We start from the raw sequence: 19,092 nt of genomic DNA, 5'->3' as shown, positions 1-19,092 counted from the left end.
CACGCAGCATGCGGTCTTTCTCTGCCTCCGTAATCCTCATCAGAGTAATATATCACTCATGGTGACCTGCTTTGAATTAGGGGAATTTTAGTATGGGGACTGATTGCCTATTCCTTTAAATAACTGTAACCGGCGGTTTACAAGCACGCGGTGGGGGTGGGGAGGCGAACTGTTCCTGCTGAGCGGTTCGCTGGCAGCATGCAGGGATCTTTCCCGGGGACAGGAGCAGAGTTCATGCCAGCCGGATCACCGGCAGCGTGCAGGGATCTTTCCCAAGCCCAGTCACATGGTGGGGGCGGGGAGGCGAACCGTTCCTGCCGAGCGGTTCGCCAGCAGCATGCAGGGATCTTTCCCGGGGACAGCCACGACGGGGGTGGGACAGGGGCAGAGTTCATGCTGGCCGGATCGCCGGCAGCAGGAACTGGTCAACACTAGGAGCATTGCTTGGAACGTGAAAGGAGGGCACTGCTGTAAATTAAGCTTTAAGCAGCCAAAAGTCTACGGCTTACCATGGCTGCCTGCTAGCAGAATTCCGGTGTCTGGCCCTGCTTGTGTGATCTGTACCGCAAGACCCCAGGCACTCAAGGTGAAGACAGAAAATTCGACCTTGTACTGAGTGCACATGTGATAGGTACTGTGCATGGTCTTGTTCACAGAGAAAGACTATATTCATTGTTTACAAAAATTTATCTTTTTGAGGAATTCACTCCCTTTTTCCCATCCCACAGCTGCAAGCGTCTCCTGAGCTACCCAGACATCCCCCTCCCAGTGGCTGGCGCAAATCAGGCGGCAAAAGAAGAGGACACGGAACGAGATGTTCTCAGAACTTATGGTCTGTTCCCGAGCCGAGGTGGCACAGCAGACCAAGTGGAGTGAGAACATGTCGCAATATCAGCACTCACACAGCGAAAGGGAGGACAGGTGGCGGCAGGAAAACCAGCAGGCAACTCAAATGCTGCTTGGACTAATGAAGGAGCAAACGGACACGCTCCGGCGCCTTGTAGACGTTCTGCAGGACCGGAGGCAGGAGGACAGAGCCCCTCTGCATTCTATCTCTAATCACCCTCCTCCGCCACAAAGTGCCGTCCCCCCCTCACCTAAAGTCCCAAGAAGGAGGGGCGGCAAGGGCCCTGAAAAAAGTCACTCCACCCCTGCAGACTGCTCAAATTGCAGAAGGCTCTCATTCCCAAAGATTTGATATGTCCTTTCCTTCCCTGCAAATGCACCTCACCCAAGCCCCCGTCCCAGTTTCATCCCCTAACTGTGTAGTTTTTAATAAAAAATACGTTTCTGTTAACTATTGTTTCCGTCATGTTCTTTTAGAGGACAGTGTGTTTGAAGGAGGGAAAGGGGGTTGGTAATAGGAGAGCACAGTCACCTTTACCAGGGTACAGATACGGGGACAGGTTCAGCAGAAGGTCACACACACATTGCAGTCACTAGGCACACTGGTCAGTCTGGGAGGTGGTTTTCATGTTCTGTGGGGGGGCTATGTGAGTTTGTGGCAGGGGAGGGCAGTTACAGATCTTATGCAGCAGTCCTTAGCCTGGATGACAGAGCCACACAGCAGGGGATCTGTAACCGCCCTCCCCCGCCACAAAGTCACAAAGCCACCACACACAGAGTCCCGAAAAGGAGGGGTGGCAGGCTCCGTTGAAACATCCAGTCCACCACTGCGGACCGTTCTAGGAGCAGGAGCCTGTCATTCCTCAAGTTTAGAAGCGTTCTTTCCATCACTACACCCACTCCCCACCACAGTCTGCATCCCAGTTTCAACCCTTTACCGCGAAATCTTTAATGAAGAAAACTGTGTTAATGAACAAAGTTTCATTTATTTTATTTTTAAAGGTGTGTTGGAAGGGGGGGAAGGGGGTTGGTAACTGGAGAGGATAGTCAACATTAACTGGGTAAAGAAACGGGGGCAGGTTCAGCTTCTCTTTAAACAAAAGTAATAGTCACAGGTTACCCTGCTCACTCTGGAACCTAGCTTTCAAAGCTTCCCGGATGCACAGCGCGTCCCGCTGGGCTCTTCTAATCGCCCAGGTGTCTGGCTGGGCATAATCAACAGCCAGGCGATTTGCTTCAACCTCCCACCCCGCCATAAACATCTCCCCCTTGCTCTCACAGAGATTGTGGAGCACACAGCAAGCTGCAATAACAATGGGGATATTGGTTTCGCTGAGATCAGAGCGAGTCAGTACCTTCTCCATCTCCCCTTCAGACGTCCAAAAGCACACTCCACCACCATTCTGCACTTGCTCAGCCGGTAGTTGAAGAGGCATTAGCGGGTAGGCTGGGTCCCCGAGGATCACTATAGGCATCTCCACATCCCCAACAGCTATTTTGTGGTCTGGGAAGTAAATACCTTCCTGCAGCCGTCTAAACAGACCAGAGTTCCTGAAAACGCGAGCGTCATGAACCTTGCCCGGCCATCCGACGTTGATGTTGGTAAAACATCCCCTATGGTCCACCAGTGCTTGCAACACCATTGAAAAGTAGCCCTTTCGGTTAATGTACTGGCTGGCCTAGTGGGCCAGTCCCAGGATAGGGATGTGAGTTCCATCTATAGCCCCACCGCAGTTTGGGAATCCCATCGCAGCGAAGCCATCTATGATCACCTGCACGTTTCCCAGGGTCACTACCTTTGACAGCAGTAGCTCAACGATTGCGTTGGCTACTTGCATCACAGCAACCCCCATGGTAGATTTGCCCACTCCAAATTGATTGGCGACTGACCGGCAGCTGTCTGGCGTTGCAAGCTTTCAGAGGGCTATGGCTACTCGCTTCTGGACAGTCAGGGCTGCTCGCATCTGGGTGTCCTTGCGCTTCAGGGCAGGGGACGGCAACTCACAAAGTTCCAGGAAAGTTCCCTTCCGCATCCGAAAGTTTCGCAGCCACTGTGATTCATCCCAGACCTGCAGCACTATGCGGTCCCACCAGTCCGTGCTTGTTTCCCGGGCCCAGAATCGCCGTTCCACAGCATCAACATGACCCATTGCCACCATGATGTCCACGGCGCGGGGTCCCGTGCTTTGCGAGAGGTTTGTGCCCTTCTCAGACTTAATGTCCTCACCACGCTGCCGTAGCCTCCTCGCCCGATTTCTCAGCATCTGACTCTGAAAAAGGTGCATGATAAGGTGCGAGGTGTTGACAACGGCCACAACTGCAGCGATGATCGCAGCGGGCTCCATGCTCGCGGTGCTGTGGCGTCCGCGCTGTTAATCACCAGAAAAGTGCGCGAACTGATTGCCCGCCGACGCTTTCACGGAGGAAGGGCGGGAGTGAGGGTTGAATGACAAGTTACCCAAAACCACCCTCGACACATTTTTTTGCCCCAGCAGGCATTGGGGGCTCGACCCAGAATTCCAATGGGCAGCGGGGACTGCAGGAACTGTGAGATAGCTACCCACAGTGCACCGCTTCCAATGTCTATGCTTGCCCCATTAGTGTGGACTCACAAAGCCAAATTACTGTCCTTAGTGTGGATACACACGTTCGATTTTGTAATATCGGTTCCACAAATTTGCTTTAAGTAAAAATCGAACTACTCTCGTAGTGTAGACATACCCTAAGACTGCTGAAAAGAATCCCATAAAACAAAAATCAAGCCAGAAATTCACCCGTATACCTCAAAACACAGAGTCAATCTGGTCATTTTAGTTAAAAATGACTGGCTGGGTCACTGAGATTGCCTACCAATTGTCCTCAGAAAGCTACTAAAAAAGGGAGAAAATAAAGACTGCTTCTTCTCCCCCTAATATCCTATGGCTCACTTACTGCATTCAAGGACATTCTTAAAGAGGACAAACAACAAATAATGAACAGGAAGATACAATTTCAGACCTCTCAGAGCCTTCCTCAGGTTCCACTTATGTATTTTGCTCTTTCCAAATACGAATGATACAGTGGAATAGTTATATACTTATTTGTAGCAGTCAAATCTTTGAAGAGAGAGTCAGTTCCCATTTGGGCTGAGGTGTTTGCCTTGGCATATGGAGGAACATTGGGAGTTTTAATTATAATAATGAAATAAGCAATAATCAGGCAAAACGCTACTTGGAGCCTCTTGGCTGACTATTAGTGCTCTCTCTACATACAAAACTGGAAATTATGCTTCTATGCATATTTAATTTGGCCTCAGATCTACATATAGCACATGTAAGAGATGAGAATTTTGAGAAAAGGACGGCCTAAACTGATTTCTATAACCAAATTCTAGTACAGCTGCTTAGTGCCGCACCCACATACCCTGAACACAAACGTCAGGAGCAATGAATCTCTCTAACGGATGATTTGATGTGTAAGTGTGCTCCAATTGCAACAATAATTATATTTGGGAGTTTTCATGTCTAAGTTTACTAGATATGAAATTATTTCAGAGTTGAGCACAGAAACTTCTACAGCAAATTTTTGTGGTAATGATCCCACATGAGCATAGAATTCTTTTAACTCATACTGTAGATTTTTTCCATTTTGAAACTTTCCATTACATGAATCACACGAATTGAATACAAATAAAACTCTGAATGATCTGACAATTTTATTAGTAATGTGTACCTAGCCCACCAGTATTAAAAACTATAAGAAAACCAGCACCTTCGAAAAGAATTAAACACGTTCTGTACCTACTAGCATTGCACAGAAGAGCCGAGATACAGTACAAAAGAAAAATCATTAAATGTGCTGTACGCTTTCACTACACACACCTCATTCTTTTCAGACATGAGTTCTTCCTTTATGTTAACAAAAGGAATACAGCTGGGTTAAGGTTTAGATAGGCTGTCACCCTGTTCTTTAATATGCAAGGAGGCTTGCGGGGGAGGGGGGAGGAGAAGAGGAGGAGACTATTTCTATTAACCTTTAGATGGAGATGTTCAAAGTCACAAAGGGTAGTTTAGGCCTTGGCTACACTGGCGCTGTACAGCGCTGCAACTTGCTGCACTCAGGGGTGTGAAAACGCCTCCCCCACCCCCCAAGCGCAGCGAGTGCAGCGCTGCACAGCGCCAGTGTAATCAGTGCCTGCAGCGCTGCAAGCTATTCCCCTCAGAGAGGTGGAGTACTTGCAGCGCTGCGAGAAAGCTCTCGCAGCGCTGGTGGCGTGACTACACTCGCGCTTCACAGTGCTGCTGCGGCAGCGTTGTGAATTCTCAAGTGTAGCCAAGGCCTTAGGCACTGAAGTCCCAATGAAAGCAAAAGCTGATCTACTTGGTGAGTAGCTCCCTTAAAACTGACTAAGCTGCAAAATCTACTAGGTACCCTCTAAAAGGAACTTGTCAAGAAATTAGCGCCTCAGATCAACAACAAACACCTTCTGCAAAGGCTATAGATGTTCTGAGACTTTTGAACAACTTGACTGTCAATTCAAACCTTCAAAAAGATATGTTGAAATAGAAGGGGAAAGCTATTTCGGAAAAATAGAGACAGTTAATATCAAAATATATTCCCAGCAGCATAGTTTAAGCAACCTCTATTCTTCAGTTTTGGAATTTGCGGCAGATTCTGAGCTTTTATTTATTAATTAGCTAGCCCTTACAGTTGAAAGAAAGCCTTCCAAATGTGAAACAAAAGGTATGTTGATGCAATGCTACATTTGTACAACACGAATATAAAATTGGACCAAAAACTGAAAAAGAGCCAAATTTAGAACTTTAATGATTGCTGTGTAAGCGTATTGTTAATACTTATTTTAACACTCACCTTTCTCTTGCATTGGTGCTTCTGGCAATCACGAATTTTAGTACACTTTGTCTCACAGAGATACGGTTTATGACATGGCATGCGTTTAGTATGCTTTCCACAACGACACTGCTTTTCAACTTCCTGGGGGGGGGAATAATGGCGACACATTATAGTTGGAAGCTAAAGAGTTTTCTACTAAGAACCATAAGGCAAACTGACTAACTTTATTACGTTATCATCCAGAGACCATACTGTGTTAGGCACTATACAAACATACGAGGACACTGTCCCTGCTCTGCACAGCTTACAACCCAAGCTTACCTGACTCTCTTTCCACTGCCATATGTTAGCTAGTATCCCACAGGCATTGTACCTGAGATTATCTGAAGGCAATAACGGAAAGAGGATGGGGAGTAACCTTAAAGATCAATTGAGAGAGCATTCCATGCATAAAAAGGACAGAGTGGAAGATGGCTGAGATGCTTACTCATGAGCAAACGAGGTTGCCATTACTGGCAGAGTGAAGAACACAGAAGAGTAGCCCAATAAGAATGAACAAGTATGAAAGAGCAGAGTTATGAAAGGCCAGGAAAATGACAATTTTTTTTGCAGAAGTAAAACAGTAATTGGAAAAACTCCCTTCCACCTCAGCACCCAAACAGAGGATACAGTCCCAACAGATTCTTTCCTGATGTCATGTCTTTTAAACTTAATTTAAAGAACGCAGTTCAACATAATCATTTATGACTAAGAGCCAGAACTGAATATTCTTTAAAAACCACAATGTGGGCCTTATGGTCTCTAGTTTTAGCAAAATGCCATGCACAGAACTATGGCACTGAGCTCAATACACAAATCACTTCTATGCTCTCTGAGCTGTAGTGCTGCACACAGATCAAGGGAGGGTAAATTAGTACCTTGGAATGCCCTCAACTGATATTGCTTCTGGTCTAGCAGAAGCACCAACAAGTGGCTCTGAGTGAGCCATGTCCAATTTGCCTTATCATAGACAGGACAGTTGTCGGGAAGGCACGCCTTCAATGGCAAGTTGGAGGGAAACCTCCTTCCAAATCACCATAAAAAGTGTTTTCAAGCCAACTTGTCACTGGCGTTTTAGACGACACCCCAGATCTCCCGGTTGCACCAAATATAAAAGGGGCAACAAACGTACATCTTAGGTGCTTATATAGCCTCCATTACTATAGTATCTGAGCACCTCACAATCTTTTCATGTATTCATCCTCACAACCCTCCAGGGTAATACTGTACTATTATCCACAATTTACAGATAGGGAATTGAGGTAGACAGACTAAGTGACTTGCACAAAATCTTTGGTGGAGCAGGGAACTGAACCTGGATCTCTAGGACCCAGGCCAATGCCCCTAATCACTGGACAGTCCTTCCTCTTGGTCATATTAGTTAAAAACATTACCTATTACGAATAGCTAGTTTAAAAAAAAAATTATTAACCGTTGTCATTTATGCAGGCTTTTTTTTTTCCTTCGCATTTAAGTCAGCTTGGACTATATAAATAAGAAGTCAGTTTGACTTCTAAATTCTCATGCCTTGGGAAAAATGTTATTTGGGAATGCTTAAAAAAAGAATTCAACACTGGAAACTTACAAAAAATAAAGCCTTTTTGCCGCCCACATATTTTAAATTTTGGCCTAAAAATAGTTCTCAGCATCACTTTAGCAACTTTAGTGGCCTATTCATAGTGCTACAGTGGAAGATGTGCATTACCCACACAGGACTTCCAGTTAAGTTTGCTCAACTACCAGTTAAAACTTGCCTTTAGCATGACTTTTAGTAACTGGTTAGGTACCACACAGGTGTAATGCATTTTTCTGAACACATTTACCCAAAGAATCTGGTCTTAGATGGGTGCTTTTAGTGACAGATATGCCAGCTTCTTAGGAAGCAAAAAACTTTTATTACAGTTACAAAGTATTTAAAAGCTACATGTTGGAAGAGATTAAAACTAACCTGTCTACAAATTTCACAGAGACCTCGATGACAACGCTGCGAACACCTATGGATTCCACATTCAAGAACTTTGTCACAACTATCTCCACAAGTAGGTACATCTTCCGTACATGGCAAAAAAAACACTAAATAAAAGAAAAAGATAGCACGGTGTACTAAAGAAAAACACACAAAGATACATCTAGATATGCAGTTGACAATTTGACCTTTATTTTCTAGCTTCACCCTCTGATTTTTAAAGAAACTCTACAGAAATTATACAAATTTATTGAATTTAGTTAGCACCTCCATCATAAAATCATAGTTAAATTAAGTCAAATATCAAACTTGTAAAGAACCAAGCAAGAAAGTTATATATAACATTCAGCTTTCATTGCTTATTGGAACCTGTTAAGTAACTGCACTGCGGAAGTAAGCCTTTGACAACCACTACTGAAAAAAAGGTTTATAAACCTGAGCTACAACATTCTCCTGTAAATTCATACTACTTGGGGCATGTTTGAATATTTGAAGTCTATTTCAGCAAATAAATGTGCCTCAAAGAGAGAAAAAATCCTTACTTGATTTCTCACATGGACAGGGCCTTTTCCCAGATCGAGGACATTCTCCACAGGGACCAGAGTGACAAACTTGTTCACATGTGTGATTACCACAAGGCAAAGTTCTCCCACACACCTTAAAGAAAAAAACAAAACTACCATAACTCAACAGCTGACAGTGAGCAATTTAACAACATAAAAGGACGCAAAATCCAATGGGATTGTGAAGGAGAAGGGAGATTTTTCCTGAGCTTTGAAAGTATACTTAAGCTACCAATTAAAATCAGAGGTTATGCGCTGTTTCATGACAGCACTCATGTTTTGCTTTCTCTCAATTTAAGATTTTTACAATCTACAGTCTCAGTTGTAGCTCTGAGCCACAAATATTTTATCATTCTTAGAAAACTGATGAAGCTTTTCATAGTTCCTACTAGTAAATAAGCAAAGCTCTAGAGCACACAGTAAGCTGTGTTTCATACTTTAAGATGGCAACAGACGTTTTACTCTCAAAAGAATCTAAAAAGTTACTCAAAATGATGGGGACTGAAAGTAAAGTTTACTACTGTCATAAGCAAGCAGAATTCCAACATAGTCAACAAAGCTGCGAATACTAATATCAGGAGTGAATTGGACCCATGTAACTGTATCAGTCTTCAAATGATCACTGCATAGATTTGCGTGTGTATGTTTAAAAACACGTGCCTTAAAAAACAAAAAACCCTCTTAACATTTTTTAATTTTCCAGTATAGTAAGTAGTCCATTTTCTTTAAGATAAAGATAATCCAAAAAGCACGTCTGAAACATACCTGCTCACACTGCCAAAATGGACTTGCGCAAAGTCTTTCTGCTATTTGTCTACCACAGACACACCTTTGTTTACTGACTCGTGGGCAAGACTGACAATTTCCTAAAAATAAGTGATTAATATAGATTTAATTGTGAGGTGACAGAGAGAGAATTACAACAATAATTTTTTCCTTTTAATTAGTTCATACAGGCAAGCTTCAACTCTTAATAACTGATGCAAAACTACTCTCTGAACAATTTAGAAGATCAGGTCTACCTGGATGACAAGGGTTCTCACAAGTGTGCTGTCCACATGGCAGTTTTCGACCACATGGCAGCTGACATGACCATTCTTTGGTACTGCACCTTCGCGGCACTGGTTTAGCCTTCTTACAGTAACAGGCTATTGCGACCATCTTTGGGCAAGGAGGACAAGGACCTGAGAATGGTTAAAAGGAAACAATAAAATTAACATTTCATCACTGGCTCCATAACTCATTTTATTCTCCTTTCATTAGTGTTCAATAACTAGCTTTTAATAATGAAATTTCCCACAAATATTCACTTTCTCCTATTTATTAAAGTTTTAAGTCCAGTGTCATAATTGATTTTAAGCTTGATAGTTTTCATGACTAATTGTTCACAATTAATCAATAGCATAGAAGGGACTTACCTGGGTGACAGAGCAGTAGGCACTTATGCCCACATGGAGGTTTAAATTCCCTCTCACATACTTGGCCACATGAGTGAGGTACTAGCCAGGGGTCCAACTCTGGATCTTCTACCTTTCCACAGTAGCAGTAGTATCTAGTGGGAGTTTCAGATCGTTTGTACTCGAACCTACATTTTGGACTGACATAGGCAAAAAAAGAAAAAAGGACAGTTTTACTAATTCTGTTTGGCAAAGCAACACAGACGTTAACAACAGATTTTTGTCCACCCTGGAAAAAAAGCTGTATGATTTTTTTTTTTTTAAAAAGAGGTGATACAATCATTTTATTTAGATTTTTTATTTTGATATTAAAATAATTTGTTTAAAAAATAAAGCTGCTTAAAAGAAAATCTAAATTTAATATAAAATGTGTTAAGGCCTAAATTTATAATCTCTTAAACCATTTAAATAAAAAATAAATATGATGAATCTATTAGCTTCTATCAGAAACGTTATATAGGAAAGCAGCCTTTAACTCAAAGAAAGCATCAGAGAAAAACACATCTAACTTTTGAGGTCAAGTTTCACAAATATGACAACAGGTCAGTCGAAGTAATTTAGGAGCCTGTCTCATTTCAGGAATTTACAGTCCAGTCACTTCTACTTAGGCATATTTGAAAATCTTCCCAGGCTAAACAGAAATAATCAGTTTTATTAACGGAACAGAGTGATTAACTATAGAGAGTAAATTAATCATTTAGTTGTAAACATGAAATATATTTTGATAAGCATATGTATCCAAAACATTTAAGGTTTCGTTTAATAAAAATAAAATGTTATACGGTGGTGTGTTAAATTAAATTCCAGTTACCACCCTAATACCGCTTGATACAAATCATGAGCCAAAAGTTAATAAAGCAATTTTACATACCAAAATGTACAATTAAAAATCTGAAAATTGTAAGCTATGTAACCACTTAAATAGATGCATATAGTTATAGTGTACCCTCCTAGGTAGCAAAAAGGTGTGTGAAATAAAGTGTAAAGGCTCTATTTAACTGTAAATCAACATGCTGACCTATTGAGGTCCCTTCCAGTCTTACACTTCTATGATTCTATGTTTTAATGGTTATGTTAACCAATGAGAACGCACCTTTCTTTAGAAGATAATTGAAGTACAAATGGAAAAGTTGATTAAAATCAATTATTCAAATTGAGGCTAATCGCTGATTTAAAATCAATCCACACTGCTTTTTTGCAACTGTTTTAGTTAATAATGATATATCGGTAGTTAAATTTATAATACACCTCTACCCTGAGATAACTGTGTCCTCAGGACCAAAAAAAATAAAAATAAAATAAAATCTTACCACGTTATATTGAACTTGCTTTGAGCCGCCCGAGTGCGCACCTCCACCCCCCCGGAGCGCTGCTTTACCGCATTATATCCGAATTCGTGTTATATTGGGTCGCGTTATATTGGGGTAGAGGTGTACATCAGGGTGGCTGCTACATACTAGTTTTTAAATGCACTATGACAAATTCTTCAGGCCCCCAGCTCCACAATACCTTTTCCATGAACAATTGTAAACTTGAGAGCATTTAGTATAGCAAACCTTTAGAATAATATTTTACGCCTCAATATCCAAATACTAAAATGTTATTCCAAAACAGTCCTTGTAACAAAATTATTTCCTCTGCATAGGACCAAGAACAGTGACATTAAAAACTGGGAACTCTTACTGGATTAGACTCCTAAGCACTCAAACCCGGGAGGAAGGGGGAGATCCCGAGCAGCCACGGCGCGCGAATCAGCTGTTTCGTGCACCAGCGGCAGCAGCAAAGGTGAGTTAGGGCGGCATGCCGCCCCTAAAAATGTGCCGCCCCAAGCACCAGTTTGTTTTGCTGGTGCCTAGAGCCGGCCCTGCTCCTAAGATATTCAAATCAAAACTTAGTGATGCTAATGCAATCTCTTGTAGACATATATTTTTAATGTAAGTTACAGTAGCCTAACAGCTGGGACTTGCTATAGCCAGTCCTTGAAAAGTATCAGTAGACTTAGGGACCAATGACAATTCACAGCCGCAAGGGCTATAAATAAATGTAACAGGTGGTATAAGATTATAAAGATCATATAATTTGATTACTACCTGGCTTGTTTCTCTCCCAGTTTCTAAATGGTATGTGTGATGTCCTGCCTCTTTAAATGGTGGGCACTCTGTACTCAGAGCAAAGCCTCACTTCTGTTTGTTACCAAAATAATGAAAGTCTCCACAGCAGACAGCTGTGTTTAAAATCAGTTCCCTCTTTGTCTAGCTCCTTCACGGCTTGGTCCAAATATAACATTGGAAACAAGGATCTTCTAACCCACAAGTGTCCAGTGCTCCCACTGAGTGCCCAAGAAGGAAAAAAAGCAAAGAACGTTTTCCTGTGGAAGAAAATGTACAGGAGGGCACGAAGTGCAATAGGAGAGAAGAGAAACATTGATGAATTAGACAAAACCCGTGAATCATGGGTGATGTGCCTCAAACGATCTAAGCAATTTGTAGTTTACAATTCCATTCTAGAAGGACAAGTTTCAATATTGCAGATAGTAATGGGTCTGAAGGCATACAGATTGCTGCGGGATTTCTTGTTTCCAATTATGCCCAGAAATGCCATAATTACTGAAGAAACGAACATTTCTCTCCTGCCCCATTGATGATAGCAGAACGATAGTGGGTCCATCAAGGAAGCGGAGAGCCAGCAGCACAGTTCATTGCTGCTCTTAAAAAAAAAAAAAAAGTTATCAAAGTACCGTCAGTACCGACAAACATTAAGTTATGCCCTATGTGACCAATCGGTCTCTGGATTACGCAATGATCGGATCTGAAAGAAGTTACTGACTGTATCAGCGCTAGCATTCGGCTGTTGACGTAGCTATTGCCATGGAAACTGCAGAGAAGGAGTCTCTGAAATTTAGGGTGAACCAAGAAGTACACCTCCTAAATTAGTGAGTCAGAGGACCACAAAATGTACAGAATTTCCATGTGGCCATTGTATGCACACTATATACACTGAGAATTGCTAGGCACACCAGGTCATTTGCAGGAAGTGCCAGAAGAAAAGACACATTGTCATGACCAGTCACATAATTCAATGACCAGCAACACAGAGTAACCATCCATCCAAGAAGAGACCTATGAAGACTGAACCTAAGAAAAGACAGAAGTCAGAAATTAACGTGGAAAAAGACAAAGCTCTAGTGACATTCAGCAAGTCCTAGAACTGCACATGTTATCAGAACCTGAAGTAAGAGATGGCTCCTGGTTACACCCTTGGCTGAGGGAGTTCCTACAAATATGGAGCTTGATACTGGAGTGGCCGTCTTGAAAGATTTAAGACTTAATAGGAGAAAAGTTAATTCCAAAAGGGAGACTCCAGGTGAAAGTTCAACAAAATATACAAGGGTAACAATTGATTGAAGGAAAGTATCCATGATTATTTGACAGAACTTGGCTTGAGAAGCTGAATTGTATCAAGGTCAAGATCACAAAACACCTTGAAACCTTCAAGAAATACTGTACAGTCACTCCAAAGTTTTTGAAAAAGGGCTTGGACAGATAAGCAACCTGTCAGTGAAGCTCACTGTTAAATCTGACATATAGTCAAAATATTGCAAACCCAGAGTTGTGCCTTATGCTCTGAAGCCTCCTGTGGACTGTCTAGTGAACATCAGAATCTTGTCACCAGTTTCATACACAGTCAGTGGCCTACACCTGTTCTACCATTGATCAGGAAAGATGGCTCCATCCGAATTTGTGGAGATTTCAAAGTGAACCCAATTTTATGTCAAGTATCAGAGGGGTAGTCGTCTTAGTCTGAATCTGTAAAAAGCAACAGAGGGTCCTGTGACACCTTTAAGACTAACAGAAGTATTGGAGCATAAGCTTTCATGGGTAAAACCCTCACTTTTCAGATGCAAGTAATGGAAATTTCCAGAGGCAGGTATAAATCAGTATGGAGATAATGAGGTTAGTTCAATGAGGGAGGGTGAGGTGCTCTGCTAACAGTTGAAGTGTGAACACCAAGGGAGGAGAAACTGCTTCTGTAGTTGGATAGCCATTCACAGTCTTTGTTTAATCCTGATCTGATGATGTCAAATTTGCAAATGAACTGGAGCTCAGCAGTTTCTCTTTGGAGTCTGGTCCTGAAGTTTTTTTGCTGTAAGATGGCTACCTTTACATCTGCTATTGTGTGGCCAGGGAGGTTGAAGTGTTCTCCTACAGGTTTTTGTATATTGCCATTCCTGATATCTGACTTGTGTCCATTTATCCTCTTGTGTAGTGACTGTCCAGTTTGGCCAATGTACATAGCAGAGGGGCATTGCTGGCATATGATGGCATATATAACATTGGTGGACGTGCAGGTGAATGAGCCGGTGATGTTGTAGCTGATCTGGTTAGGTCCTGTGATGGTGTTGCTGGTGTAGATATGTGGGCAGAGTTGGCATCGAGGTTTGTTGCATGGGTTGGTTCCCGAGTTAGAGTTGTGGTGCAGTGCGTGGTTGCTGGTGAGAATATGCTCAAGGTTGGCGGGTTGTCTGTGTGCGAAGACTGGCCTGCCTCCCAAGGTCTGTGAAAGTGAGGGATCATTGTCCAGGATGGGTTGTAGATCACTGATGATGCGTTGGAGAGGTTTAAGCTGAGGACTGTAGGTGATGGCCAGTGGAGTTCTGTTGGTTTCTTTTTTGGGCCTGTCTTGTAGCAGGAGGCTTCTGGGTACACGCCTGGCTCTGTTGATTTGTTTCTTTATTTCCTTGTTTGGGTATCGTAGTTTTGATAATGCTTGGTGAAGATCTTGTAGGTGTTGGTCTCTGTCTGAGGGGTTGGAGCAGATGCGGTTGTACCTCAGCGCTTGGCTGTAGATTATGGATCATGTGGTGTGTCCGGGGTGGAAGCTGGAGGCATGAAGGTAGGCATAGCGGTCAGTGGGTTTTCGGTATAGGATGGTGTTAACGTGGCCATCGCTTATTTATACTCTGGTGTCTAGGAAGTGGACCTCCCGTGTAGATTGGTCCAGGCTGAGGTTGATGGTGGGGTGGAAGCTGTTGAAATCATGGTGGAATTCTTCCAGGGTCTCCTTCCCATGCGTCCAGATGATGAAGATGTCATCAATGTAGCGTAGGTAGAGAAGGGGCGTGAGTGGACGAGAGCGAAGGAAGCGTTGTTCCAGGTCAGCCATAAAAATGTTGGCATATTGTGGGGCCATGCGGGTGCCCATAGCAGTGCCACTGGTCTGGAGGTATATATTGTCACCAAATTTGAAATAATTGTGCATGAGGATAAAGTCACAGAGCTCAGCAACAAGTTGTGCTGTGTCATCATCAGGGATACTGTTCCTGACAGCTTGTATTCCATCTGTGTGTGGGATGTTTGTGTAGAGAGCCTCTACATCCATGGTGGCTAGGATGGTGTTTTCTGGGAGGTCACCAATACATTGTAGTTTTCTCAGGAAATCTGTGGTGTCACAGAGATAGCTGGGAGTGCTGATGGCGTAGGGTCTGAGTAGGGAGTCCACATATCCAGACAGTCCATCAGTGAGAGTGCCATCTTACAGCAAAAAAACTTCAGGACCAGACTCCAAAGAGAAACTGCTGAGCTCCAGTTCATTTGCAAATTTGACACCATCAAATCAGGATTAAACAAAGACTGTGAATGGCTATCCAACTACAGAAGCAGTTTCTCCTCCCTTGGTGTTCACACCTCAACTGCTAGCAGAGCACCTCACTCTCCCTGATTGAACTAATCTCATTATCTCCATACTGATTTATACCTGCCTCTGGAAATTTCCATTACTTGCATCTGAAAAGTGAGATTTTTACCCACGAAAGCTTATGCTCCAATACTTCTGTTAGTCTTAAAGGTGCCACAGGACCCTCTGTTGCTTTTTACCAATTTTACGTGCAAACCAGTATCCACTACCTCCTATTGAAAATTTTTTGCTACTCTTAGGAGAGGTCAGTGTTTCAGTAAATTGGATTGCTTGATGCATACCTACAAATAGAGAGTGATCTGGCATCTTGCAAATATCCCACAACACATGAAAAAGCTTATTTTGCCATATCAGGTTACCTTTTGGTGCCACATCGACACCTGTGCTGTTGCAGAAAGCTACGGATGAGATTTTGAAGGGACTGAATGGAGTTCAATGCTATTTGGACAACATCCTCATTACTGAAGGGATCAATTCTTCAAAATTTGGATGCTGTTTTGCAACATTTTGAAGATTATGAACTGAGAAAACATCAAGACAAGAGTTTTTCAAACCTTCAGTTGAATACCCTGGACATGTAATTTATGCCAGGGGCTTAAAGGAATCACCAGAGAAAGAGAAGGCAATTCTTCAAGTGCCACTGGTAGAGAGCATGTCAGTTACATTCATTCTTAGGACTGCTTAACTACTATGGTAAATTTCTGCCTAATGTGGCAAGAGTGTTGGGACCTTTATATGAACTGCTATGAGAAAAATAAAAAGGAAATGGACTACAGAATGTGATTGTGCATTTAAGGAACCAAAGAACTGACACCTTTCTACCATTGCAACTGGCTTATGATGCTTCACTATATGGAGTGGATGCATCTTTTTCACATTTTTCCTGATGGAAAGGAGTAACCAATTGCCTTCGCTCATGAACACTCACCACCCGAGACGAACTATACGCAACTAGAGCAAGAGGCTCTCAGCATTATCTTCAGAATTCTGAAGTTCCATACCTATCTGTATGGAAGATGTTTTACCTTGCTGATGGATATCACTCGTTTGTGTCAACATTTGGACTGAAACATGGAATTCCGTCAACAGCTGTGCTCATATGTAGGGTCCTACCAAATTCACTGTCATGAAAAACGCATCACAGACGGTGAAATCTGGTCTGTTGTGTACTTTTACCCTATACTATACAGATTGCACAGGAGAGACCATCGTTTCTCAAACTGGGGGTCCTGACCCAAAAGGGGGCCATGGGTGGGGTGGCAAGGTTATTGTAGGAGGGTCGTGGTATTGCTACCCTTACTTCTGTGCTATCTTTAGAGCTGGGTGGCTGGAAAGAGGCGGCTTGATGAAGGACTTGTGATGAAGTAAGGGTGGTAATACCATACCATGTCATCCTTACTTCTGCGCTGCTGCTGATGGCAGCACTGCCTTCCCAGTTGGGCTCCCAGCCAGCAGCCACCACTCTCTGGCTGCCCAGCTCTTAAGACAGCACCACTACTACCAGCAGCGCAGATGTAAGGATAGCAATATTGCAATCCCTGCTACAATAACCTTGCGACCCCCCAACCCACAGCCTCTTTTAGGTTAGGACCCCTATAGTTACAACGTGAAATTTCAGATTTAAATATCTGAAATCATGAAAATTGACACTGGACCACGGTTATGTTCAGAAGAATTTCAGAGGTTCCTAGCTTCAAATGGAATTCAGCATGTACATTCTGCTGCATACTATCCTGCTACAAACAGACTAATGGAACATTTTATATAGACATTTAAGCATGCTTAACATTTTGAGTCATCAGCAGGAACTGGACAATTTCTTGCTTGTCTACAGGAACTCACTGCAAACTACGACTTAGGGGACATCCACAACTCTTTCTTTGAAGTGATCTTTGTGTATCAATTGGGATCTGCTATGTCCTGATGTTGCCTCATGTGTAGTCAAGTCCAAGCTATGCAAATTGATCAACATGACAACTAGTCATCGTTCTTTTTTAAGTAGGAGGCTGTGAAATGAAATGTATCCAGAGAACTTATAAAATATATGGGACCCATGTTGTTCATGGTAAAACTATCCAATGGTACTTTATGGAAATGATATATGGACCATTGCAGCCTCGACAAGTACCATCAGCGTTCCACTAGACTTCTTTGTTCCTCTGATCAAAGCTCCTCCTGTTACAACTCCTAATTTTGATGACTTGTTGGAAGAATCCAGCTGATTCCTTACCACTGATTGGTCTTGTTGCACAGGACAACACTGCACCACCCATCGCCATGTTATCCTAACAGTGTGAAAACCAGTAGTGCGCCTGAATTTATCAGTTGTTTAACTAGTGAGTTACTATTCTGGGACAGAATAAATCCCTTGCAACTTGAAATCACATGCCAGTCTATCCACAACTTTTAGTCTGGCTAACATAAAATACTATATAACCTAACGATAATATATATTTGGAAAGCATTTTAAACTAGTGTGGAGGAATGTGATATCCTGCCTCTTTAAACGGTTGGGCACACCGTACTCCGAGCAGAGCCTCAATTCCATTTGTTCCAGTTTGTTACCGGAATAATAAAAAAAGTTTCCACGGCAGATAGCTGTTTTGAAATCAGCTCTTCTGTGTCCATCTCCTTTACTACTAAGTCCAAAGCCAACAGTATAGAGCATTATTCCCTAAAAATTAGTGGTTTGTGATGCTATGTATGACTTATATCAGTTTAAAAAAGGAAGAATAATGAGAACATGATATAGGGTCTAATATCAAACCTGACATGTCTTGAAACAATTTGAACACAATACCAACTGTTTTCAGGATCAATACATTTTTTGAAGTATTGATATTAAAGCATTATGGGATGGAGAAAACTGCATCATGGGACGTTGAAATCACATTCCCAGTCACCACCATGAGACTTTGCCCCCCTTTACAAACCCTTGCATTGCAATCCTTCCGAAAACATCCTGCGCTAGACGGTGGCAAGTTGCACAGTGGGATAGCTACCCATGATGCACTGCACTCTGCATCAATGCAAGCGCTGGTAGTGAGGACGCGCACCAACACAAGGAGCGTAATATGGACATGCAAAAGCGATTAAATTACTGCAATGGCTGTATGTCAACATACCTTAGGTTGACTTAATTTTATAGTGTAGCCTTGCCCTAAGACTAATATTTTACCAGCACAAAGACCACATCATTCAAGCCTTTCCCCCCCCACACCCACGATAACAACTGTAACAGTTCAATCACTTATGAACTATTGCCAATATCTATTAATGGTTCACCATGGTCAAGTAAGAACTGAATTTCCTGACTTTGGTAAGTGTCACATTTCAGCCATAAGGCTTTACATCTTAAAGATAAAAAAAGCTATTATTTGGTTCAAAGAATTAATATAGTAGGTAACTGCACACGAAAACAAACGAGAAAGCCTTTTACATATATGGAATTATGCAGCTGAATAACTGTAGCCATTGTGCATTTATTCAAATGTGTAGATAGGTATACACAGTTTAAATATCCTGACAGGTAATGTACTGCTCTCTTTGACAATACATTGTTTCCACTTAAACGTAATTATTTTTCAATTAACCTCCATGCACCCCCTGCATTTTTCACTGGCAGTTATGCATATGCCAAGTCGGAATTTTAAAAACAAGTTAATTCACACGAGACTTAGGCAATACACTTACT

General features: G+C 42.4%; 1 protein-coding gene across 1 annotated transcript in view; it reads right to left on the bottom strand.

Moving 5' to 3' along the window:
• NFXL1 (nuclear transcription factor, X-box binding like 1) overlaps nucleotides 1-19,092 on the bottom strand; it is a 108,834-nt gene that overhangs the window by 65,326 nt on the left and 24,416 nt on the right. Inside the window, exons 5-10 of the mRNA XM_008163450.4 lie at nucleotides 9,666-9,844; nucleotides 9,270-9,431; nucleotides 9,013-9,113; nucleotides 8,227-8,341; nucleotides 7,667-7,791; nucleotides 5,698-5,820 (exon numbers count right to left, since the gene is read on the bottom strand). Of these exons, the coding sequence (XP_008161672.3) occupies nucleotides 5,698-5,820; nucleotides 7,667-7,791; nucleotides 8,227-8,341; nucleotides 9,013-9,113; nucleotides 9,270-9,431; nucleotides 9,666-9,844 (805 nt within the window). The remainder of the gene's footprint in view (nucleotides 1-5,697; nucleotides 5,821-7,666; nucleotides 7,792-8,226; nucleotides 8,342-9,012; nucleotides 9,114-9,269; nucleotides 9,432-9,665; nucleotides 9,845-19,092) is intronic.

The sequence above is a fragment of the Chrysemys picta genome, chromosome 5 (genome assembly GCF_011386835.1).
Source record: "Chrysemys picta bellii isolate R12L10 chromosome 5, ASM1138683v2, whole genome shotgun sequence".
Classification (NCBI taxonomy): domain Eukaryota; kingdom Metazoa; phylum Chordata; order Testudines; family Emydidae; genus Chrysemys; species Chrysemys picta.
Note: the sequence above shows the minus strand (reverse complement) of the source record. Positions and strands in the feature narration are given on the sequence as shown.